The 15,001-nt window shown below is 41.1% G+C and overlaps 1 protein-coding gene across 1 annotated transcript in view; it reads right to left on the bottom strand.

Annotated features, from left to right (window-relative positions):
* LOC124775462 (ATP-binding cassette sub-family C member 5-like) overlaps positions 1 to 15,001 on the bottom strand; it is a 375,967-nt gene that overhangs the window by 235,345 nt on the left and 125,621 nt on the right. The window contains exon 9 of the mRNA XM_047250294.1: positions 2,016 to 2,142. Within this exon, the coding sequence (XP_047106250.1) occupies positions 2,016 to 2,142 (127 nt within the window). The remainder of the gene's footprint in view (positions 1 to 2,015; positions 2,143 to 15,001) is intronic.

Raw genomic sequence — 15,001 nt, 5'->3', positions numbered from 1 at the left:
AGTTTATTCAGAATCAGAAATGTTTAATTAGTAATTACATGCCATAATTTATTTGTTTAATATAAAGGTTTTTTGAATTTTGTATGCATAAAAAAAAGTGTGAATTTATGTGTGGCTTTTACTCTGAGATGAGTTATCACTAAGAGTGCTAAAAGTGTGTGTGTACAGTTCGCAGACCTATGTGGTGAATTTTGATCTTGACCTGAATGGAGAGTAAAACCAGTTTCACTTGAACTTTATGTGAGATAGCCACATCACGTTATTACAAAACAGTTGTTTAGCCCATTAGGGAAAACTGAAACCTGCGCGCTTGATTTGAAATATGTTACACACCAGTGTGTGATCAAGCTGTCCAGTAAATTGGGTAGAATAGTTGCAAATGCATTTGGGCTTAATGCACAAAGTTTGAACTTAATTTTCAGACAAGTGCTGATTTTGGAGAAAAAAAAAAAAAAAGAAAAAAGAATTGAACCCAAAATTTATTCAAAATATCAAGGTCCAGTTTTAATTGAGACATGTATCACCTTGTTGATAATGTTGCCTAGCAGCACTGTAAAGCAGCTTAATTAATTCATTAGAATGATTTGCGATGTAGTAAGGCCCATTACACACACAAAATGTTACATGAGGTTTCCTGACCGCATGAGAGTATGAGAGTGTTTTTCTTTCCATAAATGCCAATAAACAGGCAGTTTCAAAAGTTAAATTATTAACTGTTGTGTAACTTCACTGATTGTCCTACACCACTACAGAACTTGTTGTATCATGTCTCTTCACAAGAGATCTCAAGAAACCAGGATAAACAACAAGAAGAAAAAAACTAAAGAAGAGGCATTGGCATTGGTATTATCTGTTTTTCTTCCTCTTCCAAGTATTGCATTTTGTATGTCAACATCCATAGCCATCCATAATTCAACAGTTAATTTCAGTTTCCTCTAAGTAGTCTTTTTCAACCTAATTTCAATCTATTACAGTTTATCCCATGGCTGAGATTAATTTTCTCACACAGAGCACACACTCCTCCCCCCCCCCTCTCTATCTCTCTATCTCTATCTCTCTCTCTCTCTCTCTCACTCACTCACTCACTAACTCACTCTCCCTTTCTTTTTTTCCTATAACTTTGATGGGAATTATAAAAATTCAACCAATACACAATTTAAAATGAAATTTCAGCACTTCTCCTTTTCTTCAATTCCTTGATTCTTTTTGTCACTTTTGATAAGAAGTGTGTGCCCTCATCTGTCTACAATGGCTGGCTGCAAACACTTCTCAATATTTGTAACTATGGGAAAGTAATTTATCACTAGCTCCAGCTTTTATTCCATTTCACACTATTTTAATTCAGTAATTTTTTTGTTATTCCTTTGCTGTGGACCATAGAATACCCTTCTAAAATGGCCATCACCTGTTTTTGATTCACTTGTTTCTGCCAATCAAAGGTTTCTTCACAATTTTGCTCAACTTCTTTTTTTCCATGGTTTATTTCATTTTGATCATGTAGCCATCTTGTGAGCAACTATTTGGATTTATGTTACATTAAAAAGAATAAGGTCAAAATATTTTACTGTGAGCTTTTTGGAAAGTTTGTCTGATCCAATAAACCAAACAGAAATAGATCCAGATGAATGCTGAGATAGTTTCCACTAACAGAGCTTCTCCTTCCCTCGATAATTATTAAGAGTTTTAAAATGAACTACATTCTTATACAGTACATTGTTGTTGCCAGTATTCATCTTGTTCTGATCTAAGGCTTTGTGGCCTTCACATGGTGATCCAACTGATTAAAAACAAAGTAACTAAAAATAAGTATTTTAGAATTACGCTTCATCATTACTTAAATTCGAAATATAGCTCACCCACTGCACACACACACACACACACACACACACACACACACACAAATATAACCATACTAACACAAAGATAACTTTTAGATATGTAGAGTTTGCCATTTATTTCCATTTAAATATAGCAGTTAGTGGGGAGCATGAACTGAACTATATATTTAATTTTACCGTTGTAAGTTTTGTGGCTATAAAGACAGTTTTTCCATTAAGGGCTGTCAAAATTGCTTTCTCAAACACGGTTCTTCGTGTATTTGGATCCACCATTGTTAGAGGTTCATCTATGAGGTATATGTCCCTGTAAAAAAGTGGAGTTTGTGAAAGAAAACTTTCCAAAGACTGTTAACTGAAATAAATGTATACAGATTAGTCAGATTAAACTCAAAAGAAATTCACTCTGTGCAGCCACAAACAAATGACTATAGACTTCAGAGGTGATTGAATGGAGGGAATGCAATTGCCTTATGACTGTTATTGGTTTTTACACACTTTCCATGTATTTAGCAAATTATGAAATAACATTAAAAAATATAGTTATCCTTCAGACCAACAGATGCAGAAAATGGTGTAACTTTAGTCACACATGAATTATTGATTGTAGTATGCTGTTAATCAATATGAAAATAAAAAGTACAGGGCTATTACAAATGATTGAAGCGATTTCATAAATTCACATTAGCTCCATTCATTGGCATATGGTCACGACACACTACAGATACGTAGAAAAACTCATAAAGTTTTGTTCGGCTGAAGCCGCACTTCAGGTTTCTGCCGCCAGAGCGCTCGAGAGCACAGTGAGACAAAATGGCGACAGGAGCCAAGAAAGCGTATGTCGTGCTTGAAATGCACTCACATCAGTCAGTCATAACAGTGCAACGACACTTCAGGACGAAGTTCAACAAAGATCCACCAACCGCTAACTCCATTCAGCGATGGTATGCGCAGTTTAAAGCTTCTGGATGCCTCTGTAAGGGGAAATCAACTGGTCAGCCTGCAGTGAGCAAAGAAACGGTTGAACGCGTGCGGGCAAGTTTCACGCGTAGCCCGCGGAAGTCGACGAATAAAGCAAGCAGGGAGCTAAACGTACCACAGCCGACGGTTTGGAAAATCTTACGGAAAAGGCTAAAGCAGAAGCCTTACCGTTTACAATTGCTACAAGCCCTGACACCCGATGACAAAGTCAAATGCTTTGAATTTTCGGCACGGTTGCAACAGCTCATGGAAGAGGATGCGTTCAGTGCGAAACTTGTTTTCAGTGATGAAGCAATGTTTTTTCTTAATGGTGAAGTGAACAGACACAATGTGTGAATCTGGGCGGTAGAGAATCCTCATGCATTCGTGCAGCAAATTTGCAATTCACCAAAATTTAACGTGTTTTGTGCAATCTCTTGGTTTAAAGTTTACGGCCCCTTTTTCTTCTGCGAAAAAAACGTTACAGGACACTTGTATCTGGACATGCTGGAAAATTGGCTCATGCCACAACTGGAGACTGACAGCGCTGACTTCAACTTTCAACAAGATGGTGCTCCACCGCACTTCCATCATGATGTTCGGCATTTCTTAAACAGGAGATTGGAAAACCGATGGATCAGTCGTGGTGGAGATCGTGATCAGCAATTCATGTCATGGCCTCCACGCTCTCCCAACTTAACCCCATGCGATTTCTTTCTGTGGGGTTATGTGAAAGATTCAGTGTTTAAACCTCCTCTACCAAGAAATGTGCCAGAACTGCGAGATCGCATCAATGATGCTTTCGAACTCATTGATGGGGACATGCTGCGCCGAGTGTGGGAGGAACTTGATTATCGGCTTGATGTCTGCCGAATCACTATAGGGGCACATATCGAACATTTGTGAATGCCTAAAAAAAACTTTTTGAGTTTTTGTATGTGTGTGCAAAGCATTGTGAAAATATCTCAAATAATAAAGTTATTGTAGAGCTGTGAAATCGCTTCAATCATTTGTAATAACCCTGTATATATTTATCTATATCACAGCATATTTGCTTCTTGCTTTTCTTCTTTTATACACAAATATTAACAAAAACCCAGGACAATGAAAAATTAAATTTTATGTGATTTTTTAAAATGTCACTTCCTTGAATGTGATACATTTTATAAGGCAAATTTTCTAGAAAATAAAAATAAACATATTTCTGTTTCTGTGATGATACTGAATTACATATGATCAGCAGCTGTACTTCTGATTATCAAGGATATGCTGACAGCTGTTTTCTCACAGAATTTAGTTACTAAATGAATAGACATCATACAGTTTCATTCCTACAAGTGTCACCAAGTAAGATGGTACTGCAGCAGAGACAGGAGATTACAAGTTTAAATCTTCTTACAGCCATCTTATCTAAGTTTATTGAGGTTTACCCAAAGCATTTGAGATTAACCCTGCAGTGGTTTCCTCAAAACTTTTACATACTCTGCCTTCCACATCCATATCACTCTGCTCTAGTGTTCGACTTTCTATGACTTCCACACTGATGGAAAAATAAAGTCCACCCTGCACTCTATTCCTTTTTTGTCTATGTTTACTACTAAATAATTTATATTCCACCATACAGACGACATACAGAACCAAATATCCTCCTGATTTCGTAACGATCTTAGCTTACTCCAAGATGCTCAACTTATTACAATACTTGACTAGAAAACTCTCCTAATAATTTTGTATGTGGCATTGAGACTGTTAACCGAGTCACTGGCTGTGTTTTGTAGTGAAATATTATGCAATTTCAGTACCTTATATCAGCTGTAAGTTAAAGAAGCAAATAAACAGTTACTGCTCTGGGGGGAAAAGCACTGTAAGGACCAGTTTCTGTTTGTGTCCTTTAGAGGTACGTTTCTACCTTATTTTTCATTTTATAATGGGTATTCATGTGCAGCTTGACCAGTTTAAACTTGTGTCAAACAGAGGAGACTGTACTAAACAGAAAAAAAATTATTCTGTGTGAGGGGCAGATTTGATAAAAGCAGAAATTTACAAAATTTGTGTTCTTTATTTTCATGGTACCCTGAGTGCAAAAAGACTTTTATGAATGGCTGACCAGAGAACTTAGTGAGGGAACATTCTAAGAATTAATGTGAGATCAAAGAAGAACAGCCAAGTAGTAGATAGTACATATCACAAGTTATATAATCTGTTAAGAAGTCACAAACTGTGTGCCTGTGCAGTGTGCTAATGCTGCACAATTTAGAAATATTGAGAATAAATGAAATTGGAAATGCTGTACTAAAAAGACAAATGTTAAGTGTTCACTATAAACTGCTATTTCATTACATTTTGAAATGCCCTTGATTTTTATAAAACCTCTTTGTGATTCATTTTGTTAGTGAATAGTTTATAACCTGTGAATAAATCATTCTTAAAAGAAACTGTGTTGGTCAATCCTAATAGTTCATAACAGATTATGGGCCAGGACCATGTCAAAATAAACAAACCATAATTTTAGCGAAGATTAAAGAAACCCAGTGTGTGATCGATAAGAAATTTTTTGCCAATTGAAATGCACAGTAGCAGTAAAATTTCATAAAAACATGGGTACCAATGTGATTCTTAAGTTTCTCCCGGCGTATTTGATAATCAAAATATCCACGAGTGTATTGCCGGTCTACAGTGTCCAACGGGCACAATATTTCGGTGATCATACATGTTGCCATCATCAGGTGAACTGACGGACTGAGCTCCTGTGAACGTGCCGGCACGGAGATCCGTACACTATGGCTGCTCAGGGGGAGAGCTCTCCACCCACCCACTACAGCACAACCTGTGGAGATGGATGAAATCACGAGGGAGGAGGTAGGCACTGCGTTTATCCCATATACAGGCGCACTCTCGGGGAAAATCGCCCGCATTTTGAAGAAACACCGGGTCGGAACTGTGTTTTGTCCTCCGAATAAAACCCGTGCACTGGTGGGGAGCGCCAAAGATGACCTTGGTCTGAGGAAGGCCAGCATGTACCAGATTCCATGTCAATGTGGCAGTTGTATATTGGTCAGACGATGTGTACCGCCGAGGATCGATGCTGTGAACACCAGAGGCACACTCGACTGATGTATCCGAGCAAGTCGGCGGTCACTGAACATTGTTTGCCGGAAAATCATGCTATGGAGTATGAATGCATGAGGATTCTGGTACAGACGTCGAGATACTGGGACAGCGTTGTTAGAGAGGCCATCGAAATTCACACCAATGACGACCTCATAAACCGTGACTGTGGCTATAATCTTAGCAAGGCTTGGGAACCAACGATTGGGTTAATCATGAGTAAATCGAGCAAATGTATAGTTGTGATGACCACGGCAGACAGAGCCATCACACCAACGTCATCTCAAACACCGTTGTAATCTGTTGCACCGTGTGACCGTGGTGCGGGGTGCGGACGGCGGAGGGAGTGCGCCGCGGGCGAAGGGTATTTAAATTGGCCACCACCACGACCGAAGCCAGTTCCCCCTGAGCAGCCATAACGTACGGATCTCGGTACCGGCACGTCCACAGGAGCTCAGTCCGTCAGTTCATCCGATGATGGCGACATGTATGATCGCCGAAATATTGTGCCCGTTGGACACTGTAGACCGGCAGTACACCCATGGATATTTTGATTATGGGTACCAATGGCGATTATAAAGTGAATATTGATGTACTTGTAGGACCTCAGAATTGGGAAAACTGGAAATGGCACATCTCTATGGTGTTCTGCTCACATGATCTTGAAGATATTAAAGATACTTATGAATATGTGGTGTTGCCATGGAATGAAAATATGAACAAAATGTGGCATATATAGAAGGACAAAAGGATGACTGAAATTACCAAGCCTGAAAGAAAGTGCAAAGTACACCAGATGCTGAACATGTTTTGGCATGCAATAATGCTAAAGAAATGTATGACAAATTACATGTGCAACTTGAATGTAGCAGCATGAAAGGTTTAAACATGCTATTTGAACATCATTTTTGGATTAAACACATAGAAAATGAAGATATTAGCACACTTGTAGGTATGCTGCAAGATTTATTAATTTTTTAAGTCTGAATGATGAATTAATGAAATATGAAGAGAATACATTGTCTGAAAGTGTACTAAATGGTAGAATTTTTCCTATGCTGAGAAAGGGAAATGATAATTTTAAAAATCTCTTGGACAATTTACCATCAGAAATCCAGAGTTTAAATTTACATATCAAAGAAAATCTGTTCTACTGAACTGCATGAAAAAGTGCAGTGGATCAACTGCATTTGTCATTTCTAACACAAAAAGGGGAATAAAATAACAGATATATGAAGATGTCAAATGTATAAGTGAAGCAAATATTTCTAAAACAACTAGGACACAGGAGGGAAGTGTCCACAGAAGACTTGTGACAGCAATAATGTTTGACAAAATGAGATGTTGAAAAGAAATATTGCTTCTACTCAAGCATAATTGGTGTGTCTGCTGGAAACTTCAGTGATGCAAAGAAATGGTATTGTGACAGTGGAGCTATGAAGATTATTAATCTGAATAACCAGCATTTTCATTCTACAATGCATTTAATGTTCTATAAGTGATTTCACTGGGAAAACAAGATACTAATATGTGCATACAGTATTTAGCTAAAGAGCTGCTGATACAAACATTAGGTGAAGCAGTGAATGATACACTGCTAGAATTGACAATATCTTATATGTGTCTGATGCAAATGTATCATATAACATTTGACTACACTGATTCAGAAGAAAGCCACTGGTGTCACTGTTACCATCAAGTGAACTTAGTGACACCCTATGAAATACTCCAAGTGTACCACTTTTAGTCACCAAAATTAGCTTCACATTAAGAACATCTTGAGCAAATTTGACATCAACATTGATGACTGCAAGGGAGAATTCTGTTGTGGTTGTGTATTAGGAAATATGTACAGAATACCAAACAACAAATAAACTGATCCACAGTTACTGACAAACTATTACAAGCAAATGTCAATGGACAACTGACAAGAGAGATGTGTTTTCCAAAGATGCTTTCAATAAATTTAATGAATTTTTCTTCCTGAAACACAAAAAAATTAACTGTATGATGTACTTAAACAATTTTTACATGAAACTCAAACAAAACACTTTAGATGTGATGGAGGCAAAGAATTCAATAACAAAAATTTTAAGGAATTGCTCACACATAAGGTAACAGAATTACTGATTCCTCCACCCTATACCCCTGAACAAAATGATGTGACTGAATGTGAAAATAATTCCTCAGGCTGTATGGCGCTGAACCCAAGTAAACTATAGAAATGAATAGAGCAGTGTATATCTTAAACTGTACTGCAAGGTCTTCGTTTCTTTTCTCTCTCTCTCTCTTTTTTAATACAATCAAACAGTAGGAACACTGGATCACCTCAGAATTTTTGGCCCAAGCTACACTCCTGGAAATTGAAATAAGAACACCGTGAATTCATTGTCCCAGGAAGGGGAAACTTCATTGACACATTCCTGGGGTCAGATACATCACATGATCACACTGACAGAACCACAGGCACATAGACACAGGCAACAGAGCATGCACAACGTTGGCACTAGTACAGTGTATATCCACCTTTCGCAGCAATGCAGGCTGCTATTCTCCCATGGAGATGATCGTAGAGATGCTGGATGTAGTCCTGTGGAACGGCTTGCCATGCCATTTCCACCTGGCGCCTCAGTTGGACCAGCATTCGTGCTGGACATGCAGACCGCGTGAGATGACGCTTCATCCAGTCCCAAACATGCTCAATGGGGGACAGATCCGGAGATCTTGCTGGCCAGGGTAGTTGACTTACACCTTTTAGAGCACGTTGGGTGGCACGGGATACATGCGGACGTGCATTGTCCTGTTGGAACAGCAAGTTCCCTTGCCGGTCTAGGAATGGTAGAACGATGGGTTCGATGACGGTTTGGATGTACCGTGCACTATTCAGTGTCCCCTCGACGATCACCAGTGGTGTACGGCCAGTGTAGGAGATCGCTCCCCACACCATGATGCCAGGTGTTGGCCCTGTGTGCCTCGGTCGTATGCAGTCCTGACTGTGGCGCTCACCTGCACGGCGCCAAACACGCATACGACCATCATTGGCACCAAGGCAGAAGCGACTCTCATCGCTGAAGACGACTCGTCTCCATTCATCCCTCCATTCACGCCTGTCGCGACACCACTGGAGGCGGGCTGCACGATGTTGGGGCGTGAGCGGAAGACGGCCTAACGGTGTGCGGGACCATAGCCCAGCTTCATGGAGACGGTTGCGAATGGTCCTCGCCGATACCCCAGGAGCAACAGTGTCCCTAATTTGCTGGGAAGTGGCGGTGCGGTCCCCTACGGCACTGCGTAGGATCCTACGGTCTTGGCGTGCATCCGTGCGTCGCTGCGGTCCGGTCCCAGGTCGACGGGCACGTGCACCTTCCGCCGACCACTGTCGACAACATTGATGTACTGTGGAGACCTCACGCCCCACGTGTTGAGCAATTCGGCGGTACATCCACCCGGCCTCCCGCATGCCCACTATACGCCCTCGCTCAAAGTCCGTCAACTGCACATACGGTTCACGTCCACGCTGTCGTGGCATGCTACCAGTGTTAAAGACTGCGATGGAGCTCCGTATGCCACGGCAAACTGGCTGACACTGACGGCGGCAGTGCACAAATGCTGCGCAGCTAGCGCCATTCGACGGCCAACACAGCGGTTCCTGGTGTGTCCGCTGTGCCGTGCGTGTGATCATTGCTTGTACAGCCCTCTCGCAGTGTCCGGAGCAAGTATGGTGGGTCTGACACACCGGTGTCAATGTGTTCTTTTTTCCATTTCCAGGAGTGTATGTTAATATAAACCAACATTTCTGTTCACAGTTTGATGAAAAGGTTGTTACTGAACAATTTGTTGGATGTGTCAATGACAGGAACAGATATGGAGTCATTACCAAAGAAAACTAGTCCTGAGACATGAAGTGAAATTTAAAGCAGAAGCAGTCTACAGTTTTCATAGTGATCATGTTGAATCTGATATTTCTTGCCAAGATTCCTAGATCTGAAATGGTCAGATGTGGTACTCAAAGCAGAAGAAGACAAATGTCATAGGCAGTCTGGTCCTAGAGGAAGTCAAAGTGCATAAAAATTTGGCACACTTGATATTGGAGGAAATCAAGTATCAAATGGCTGTAATAAGGAATCAACGGATTTCCTGAAATCAAAAGTTTCTGAATTTTCCGAAGAACATAGACTGGAGCACAGAAGACAACAACATATACAAGTCTGGATAGAAAGTGGTGAATTCTTGATATTAACAAAAGTTGGTGCTGATAAACATAAAAATCACAGCTGTTTATCTGATGTATTTCAGTCAAATGAGAAGAAATAATAGATGTAAGCTATTGATGAAAAAAAAAAAACTGAATTGCTTAAGAGAAACAAGTGACTCGTGGACCATGGACCTCACCAAGATGGGATGATTTGAGTGCCTCAGTGACAAAGACAGTTGTACAATAGGTGCAACAAAAACAGATGGATATCTGTGGAGAGGCCAGACTAACTCATTCCTTGTCAGTATTTGCAGGGGTAACTGTCAGGATGATTGACTGATATGGCCTTGTAATGTTAACCTACATGGCCTTGCTGCGCTGGCACTGCAAACAACAAAGGACAACAACAGCCATTATTTTATGAGGGCATACAGCTCTTCAATATGGTTAACACCTCAGCCATTCTCTATGAGCTAGGCTCAGCCAGGTCCAGTGCTTCATCATGCACAGTTTCTGGACTGAGTGTGGGCTGTCTGGTGGTGTTGCATTACATACTCTATGAACAGCACTTGGGCCCATAGTCAACAACATTCAGGAGGCTCTACAAAATGTATCTAGAGTTGTATATCAGCTGCAATGGTCTCACTACCTAATGCGAGCATCACCTAACAGATATTGCTGGTGTTTTGTTGTGTGAAAAAATTGTTTATCAGGTAATAGACAGGTTGTTCAGATAGGAATAAACTTGTAGAAGCATGCATTATCTTTGTCTTTGTACGATGAAGACACTGAAAGATTATTAAATGAAAATGGTAATAAGTAATGTAGGGACATCTTTTCAAGCAGTGGAGAAGGAAGCAAAGATGAGGACCTTAATGACAGTGATAAAATGGCAAAAGCAGCTTTAGGGAAGTGCTAACTACTGGTTGTGGTTCTACAAGAATATGCTCTGTTACCTGCAGAGGGGCCAGGAGAGGGTCGGAGGGTGTGTGTGTATAATGCTCATTGCATCCATGGTATTTTTGATAAAGCCATATGTACTCCGCAGGTCATTCTAAATGGCAAACATCTATGGAGCACAGCATTCATTTTCTGGGTACAGGCTTGACGAATCTGGTTTTCCTAAACTGGGTGTGATGTAGTGTGTCACACGGAGTGGGGATCTTGGAGTACGTACCCAGATTACAAGGATGCTATAAACCTCTATTAAAAATAAATAACAAAATAAACAGCAGTCTCAAGGTGTGCAGCACCAATGAGATGCATAGTTGCTGAGGCAGAATAGCTGCTAGTGGGCTACCTCTGGGGCACCTGCTGCACCTCTGTGTATGAGTTACTAAGGCAAGCAGATCTCTGTCTGGGTGGACTTATGCTACCCTACCTGTGTGTAGGATGCCTATGGAGCCTATCAATTCTTCAAAATCCATGTCCAGTGGTTTAGCTATGCTGCTGGTGAATGTTCAAACCCAACCCATCAAGAAAACTCATGAGAGTAGTTCTCATGAATACACACCTACCAAACAAGGAACAGTTACAGTTCCAGGGGACAGACATGCACAAATGTTTCTGCTATTGTTAGAAATGAAAAGCATACCTTTGACAAGGTGTCACCATTCTACATCACAGAAAGATCTTGATGGTATCACAACTGGCCTGAAGTAAGTAAAAATGGTACATTGTTGATTGAAATTGCCATTTGTGGAACTGCATTAATCTCTAAATTCCAGCCATGAAATAGTGTCATATGAAGGCCTTATAGATAGAAACCTCTTTGTGCTTCAAAAGGAATGAGTAGCAAAGGCATTGTGGATGTGTAGAACATGATGAATACAGTAAATGTCATCCCTGAAAGAATGCCTACATTCATTGTAACTTCCAATTCAGCAGTTTCACCGAGTCACATTAAGGCTTGTTTCTTGTGCTTAAATGTTTACCATTATTTTCCGAATCTTTTGAGGTGTTTCAAGTGAAAAAGATATGGCCGCAAGACAGTTTCATGAAATGCTACATGTGGGAAGCAAAGAAATTGTTTAAGACCAAGCAACCCTCTATCATTCATTACTCATTTGCATCAGTCATTAAACAGGCCATAGCTAAAGTCAGTTTATCAACACACACACACACACACACACACACACACACACACACACACACAACACCACCCCCCACCCCCTCCTCTCTCTCTCTCTCTCTCTCTCTCTCTCTCTCTCTCTCTCACACACACACACACACACACACACACACACACACACACACACACACACACACACACACAAATCCTGCTACAACACCTGTTCATGTTGCTGCACATAACAAATTACAGGCACCAGTAAAACTGTGCCTGCCAGAGAATCAGTGTCCCAGAGTTCTAAGATGTACAATATGTCACCACTGCCCCCCCCCCCCTCAAAAAAAAAATAAGAAATTATCTTACCAGTGCTACTTAGTTCACTCACTCAGACACCTTCCTGCATTTCTATGCAAAGAACGGATAGTTACCTTGAAGAACAAGACAAAGCCCAACAGAATGAGAACTAAAGCCAAAGGGATAAAGTCAGCTGCCATCTCTGATGATGGTGATTTTGAAATGGAAGTGATCACTTTAAAGGACCAACCAGGCCCATGTAGTCCACAGCCAATAGCCTTGGGCTCACTACCAATGTGCAAAGAGAAAGGGAAGGCAACCCTCACAAATAGATAATGGACATATTAGAGACAAATTTAAAAGGCATCAGAAATCTTGTAGAAGAGATAAAGCTGCCAGCACTGGCTAGATCCTTGTGTATATTCCTTCAGGAAACACATTTTAAGGATTCTGTTACTCATGTGTCTTGGGGCTATCACCTACATAGAAAATGACTGGATTCTGTTACTCATGTGTCTTGGGGCTATCACCTACATAGAAAATGACCCAAGTGGGAAAATGGCTAATGTGGGGAATGGCAGTGTTTGTTGCTGACACTCTTTACTCCTCACTTGTCACACTGCAAGCAGTTATTGTCACTGTACATAGTGTGTCATTTCAGGAAACACTTTCTTCCATTTATCACCCACCACATGACTCACTGGATAGTGAGGCACTCTTTGCGCTGATCAACCAACTTTCCCCACTTTTCCTTTCAATTCATACAGTGCTCTCTGGGATTGCAACTCTACCTGTCCAAAAGGTTGAGTGGTTGCCACTGTATTACGATGTGAAACCATATGCTTCCTGAATACAGGGACAAAGACACATTTTAGTGCAGCAACAGGGTCATTTTCTCTCCTGCACTCACAAGGAAAACTGCAAGGAAAACTCTGAGGTGTACAGCCAGTTGGCTGTGCTTGAGCACTGAGACAGTGTCCAAGATTGGGTGGATCACATTCCTGATGTGATCCAATTCAGACACTGATAACTCTATACCAAAATCCTCATGCTTTCACAGGAGGCAGCCTGTTCCTGGGTGGAATGATAAGTATCAAGCACTATAAGGGACAGGCAGATGTCAGTGTGAAGATTCAAGTACAGTTCATCTGCACAGAACCTTGGAGCCTTTCAGATAGAGAGAGCAAAAGCCCAACAGACATTCAAGAAGAGAGAGAGAGAAGTGATTGTGGCACAATATCCTGAAGGCAGTTAAATGGTCAACATTCACCACTGAGTATGGGAATCAGTAAGGAAGATCTCTGGAAAAAGGATGTCATGCCAATTAGCTGCCATCCAGAACAATGGAGTTCTGAAAGTCATACCAGTACAAAAAATACAGACCATGGCACTTTACTTTTATGCATAATATCATCCTTGAGCAGAGTTCCTGGTTTCTAGACCTATCGAGAAGTTAGAGAGAGGGAAAGAGTGCATTTCAACTACAATAATGAAGATCCCTATAACCTACCCTTCTCCATGTGGGAACTGGACACAGCACTATCTGCAGCTCACAAGACTGTATATGGCCTGAACAGCATACATTGTGGCATTCTATGGCACCTTAACCTTGAACCTAAAGAAATCTTACTTGCATTTTTTATTAAAATATTCAGGAATAGACAATATCCTGACCCTTGGAGGGAATCATTAATGATTCCCATTCTTAAGCCAGTAAAGAATTTGCACACACCCTAGCAGCTATTGTAGTGACACTCTTGTTGGCTGCGTAGAAAAGATGCTAAGACAGACCATCAGAACAAAGCATCAACTTCCACCAAAGCTGTGAGGATGGCTCATGAGACGTATTCAGGTAGCTCTGCTGGAAGAACACTTGCCTGCAAAAGGTAACAGCACTAGGTTTGAGTCCCAGCCCAGCACACAGTGTTTCAGTCACCCACAGGGGCCAGCTGTGGCGACCTGCATCTTCTACTTTATTCGCCCAAGTAGCCAGGTGATGAGGTCAAATGCAGGCACCTCCTACTCAGTAATACCCTCCCATTTCTTCCAGTCCATAGACAGGGTGGTGGCATGGGTAGGCTCTTCTGCTTTTGTACCAAGGCCATGCGAAACAGCTGCACTCATTTGACACAGCTGGCAAAAAGCCTCTTCTGTCTTAGCAGTTAAGATGACTCAAAATATAGCCATCTCTGTTGCTCTTAACTTTTAAGCCCATAGTTATCTCATCTACAACATGGAATGGTGTGGCGTGCATGTTGTCATTCCGCAGATATTGTATCTGCTCAAGCAGGGGCAGCGTTTCCATCCTTTCTACTGATGGCTGCTCTCCCCCTCCATTGGTGGGCAATTCTGGCCTTTTCCAAGCAGGAGGAAATGCCACCAGTTCTCCTGTCTGCTGTTTCAACTTTGAACTTCCCAGTCAATGTCATCTTCTTCTTCAATGGTGCATCTTTACAGCTTGGGCCACCATCTTGCTGTTGGTCTGGCTGCAGCCCGAGGAAGCTGGGCAGCCTTGCCATTTGGCAAAATTGGGCCTAC

The sequence above is a fragment of the Schistocerca piceifrons genome, chromosome 2 (assembly GCF_021461385.2).
Source record: "Schistocerca piceifrons isolate TAMUIC-IGC-003096 chromosome 2, iqSchPice1.1, whole genome shotgun sequence".
NCBI classification, from domain to species: domain Eukaryota; kingdom Metazoa; phylum Arthropoda; class Insecta; order Orthoptera; family Acrididae; genus Schistocerca; species Schistocerca piceifrons.
The sequence above is the reverse complement of the archived record's forward strand: the minus strand, read 5'-3'. Positions and strand labels throughout refer to the sequence as shown.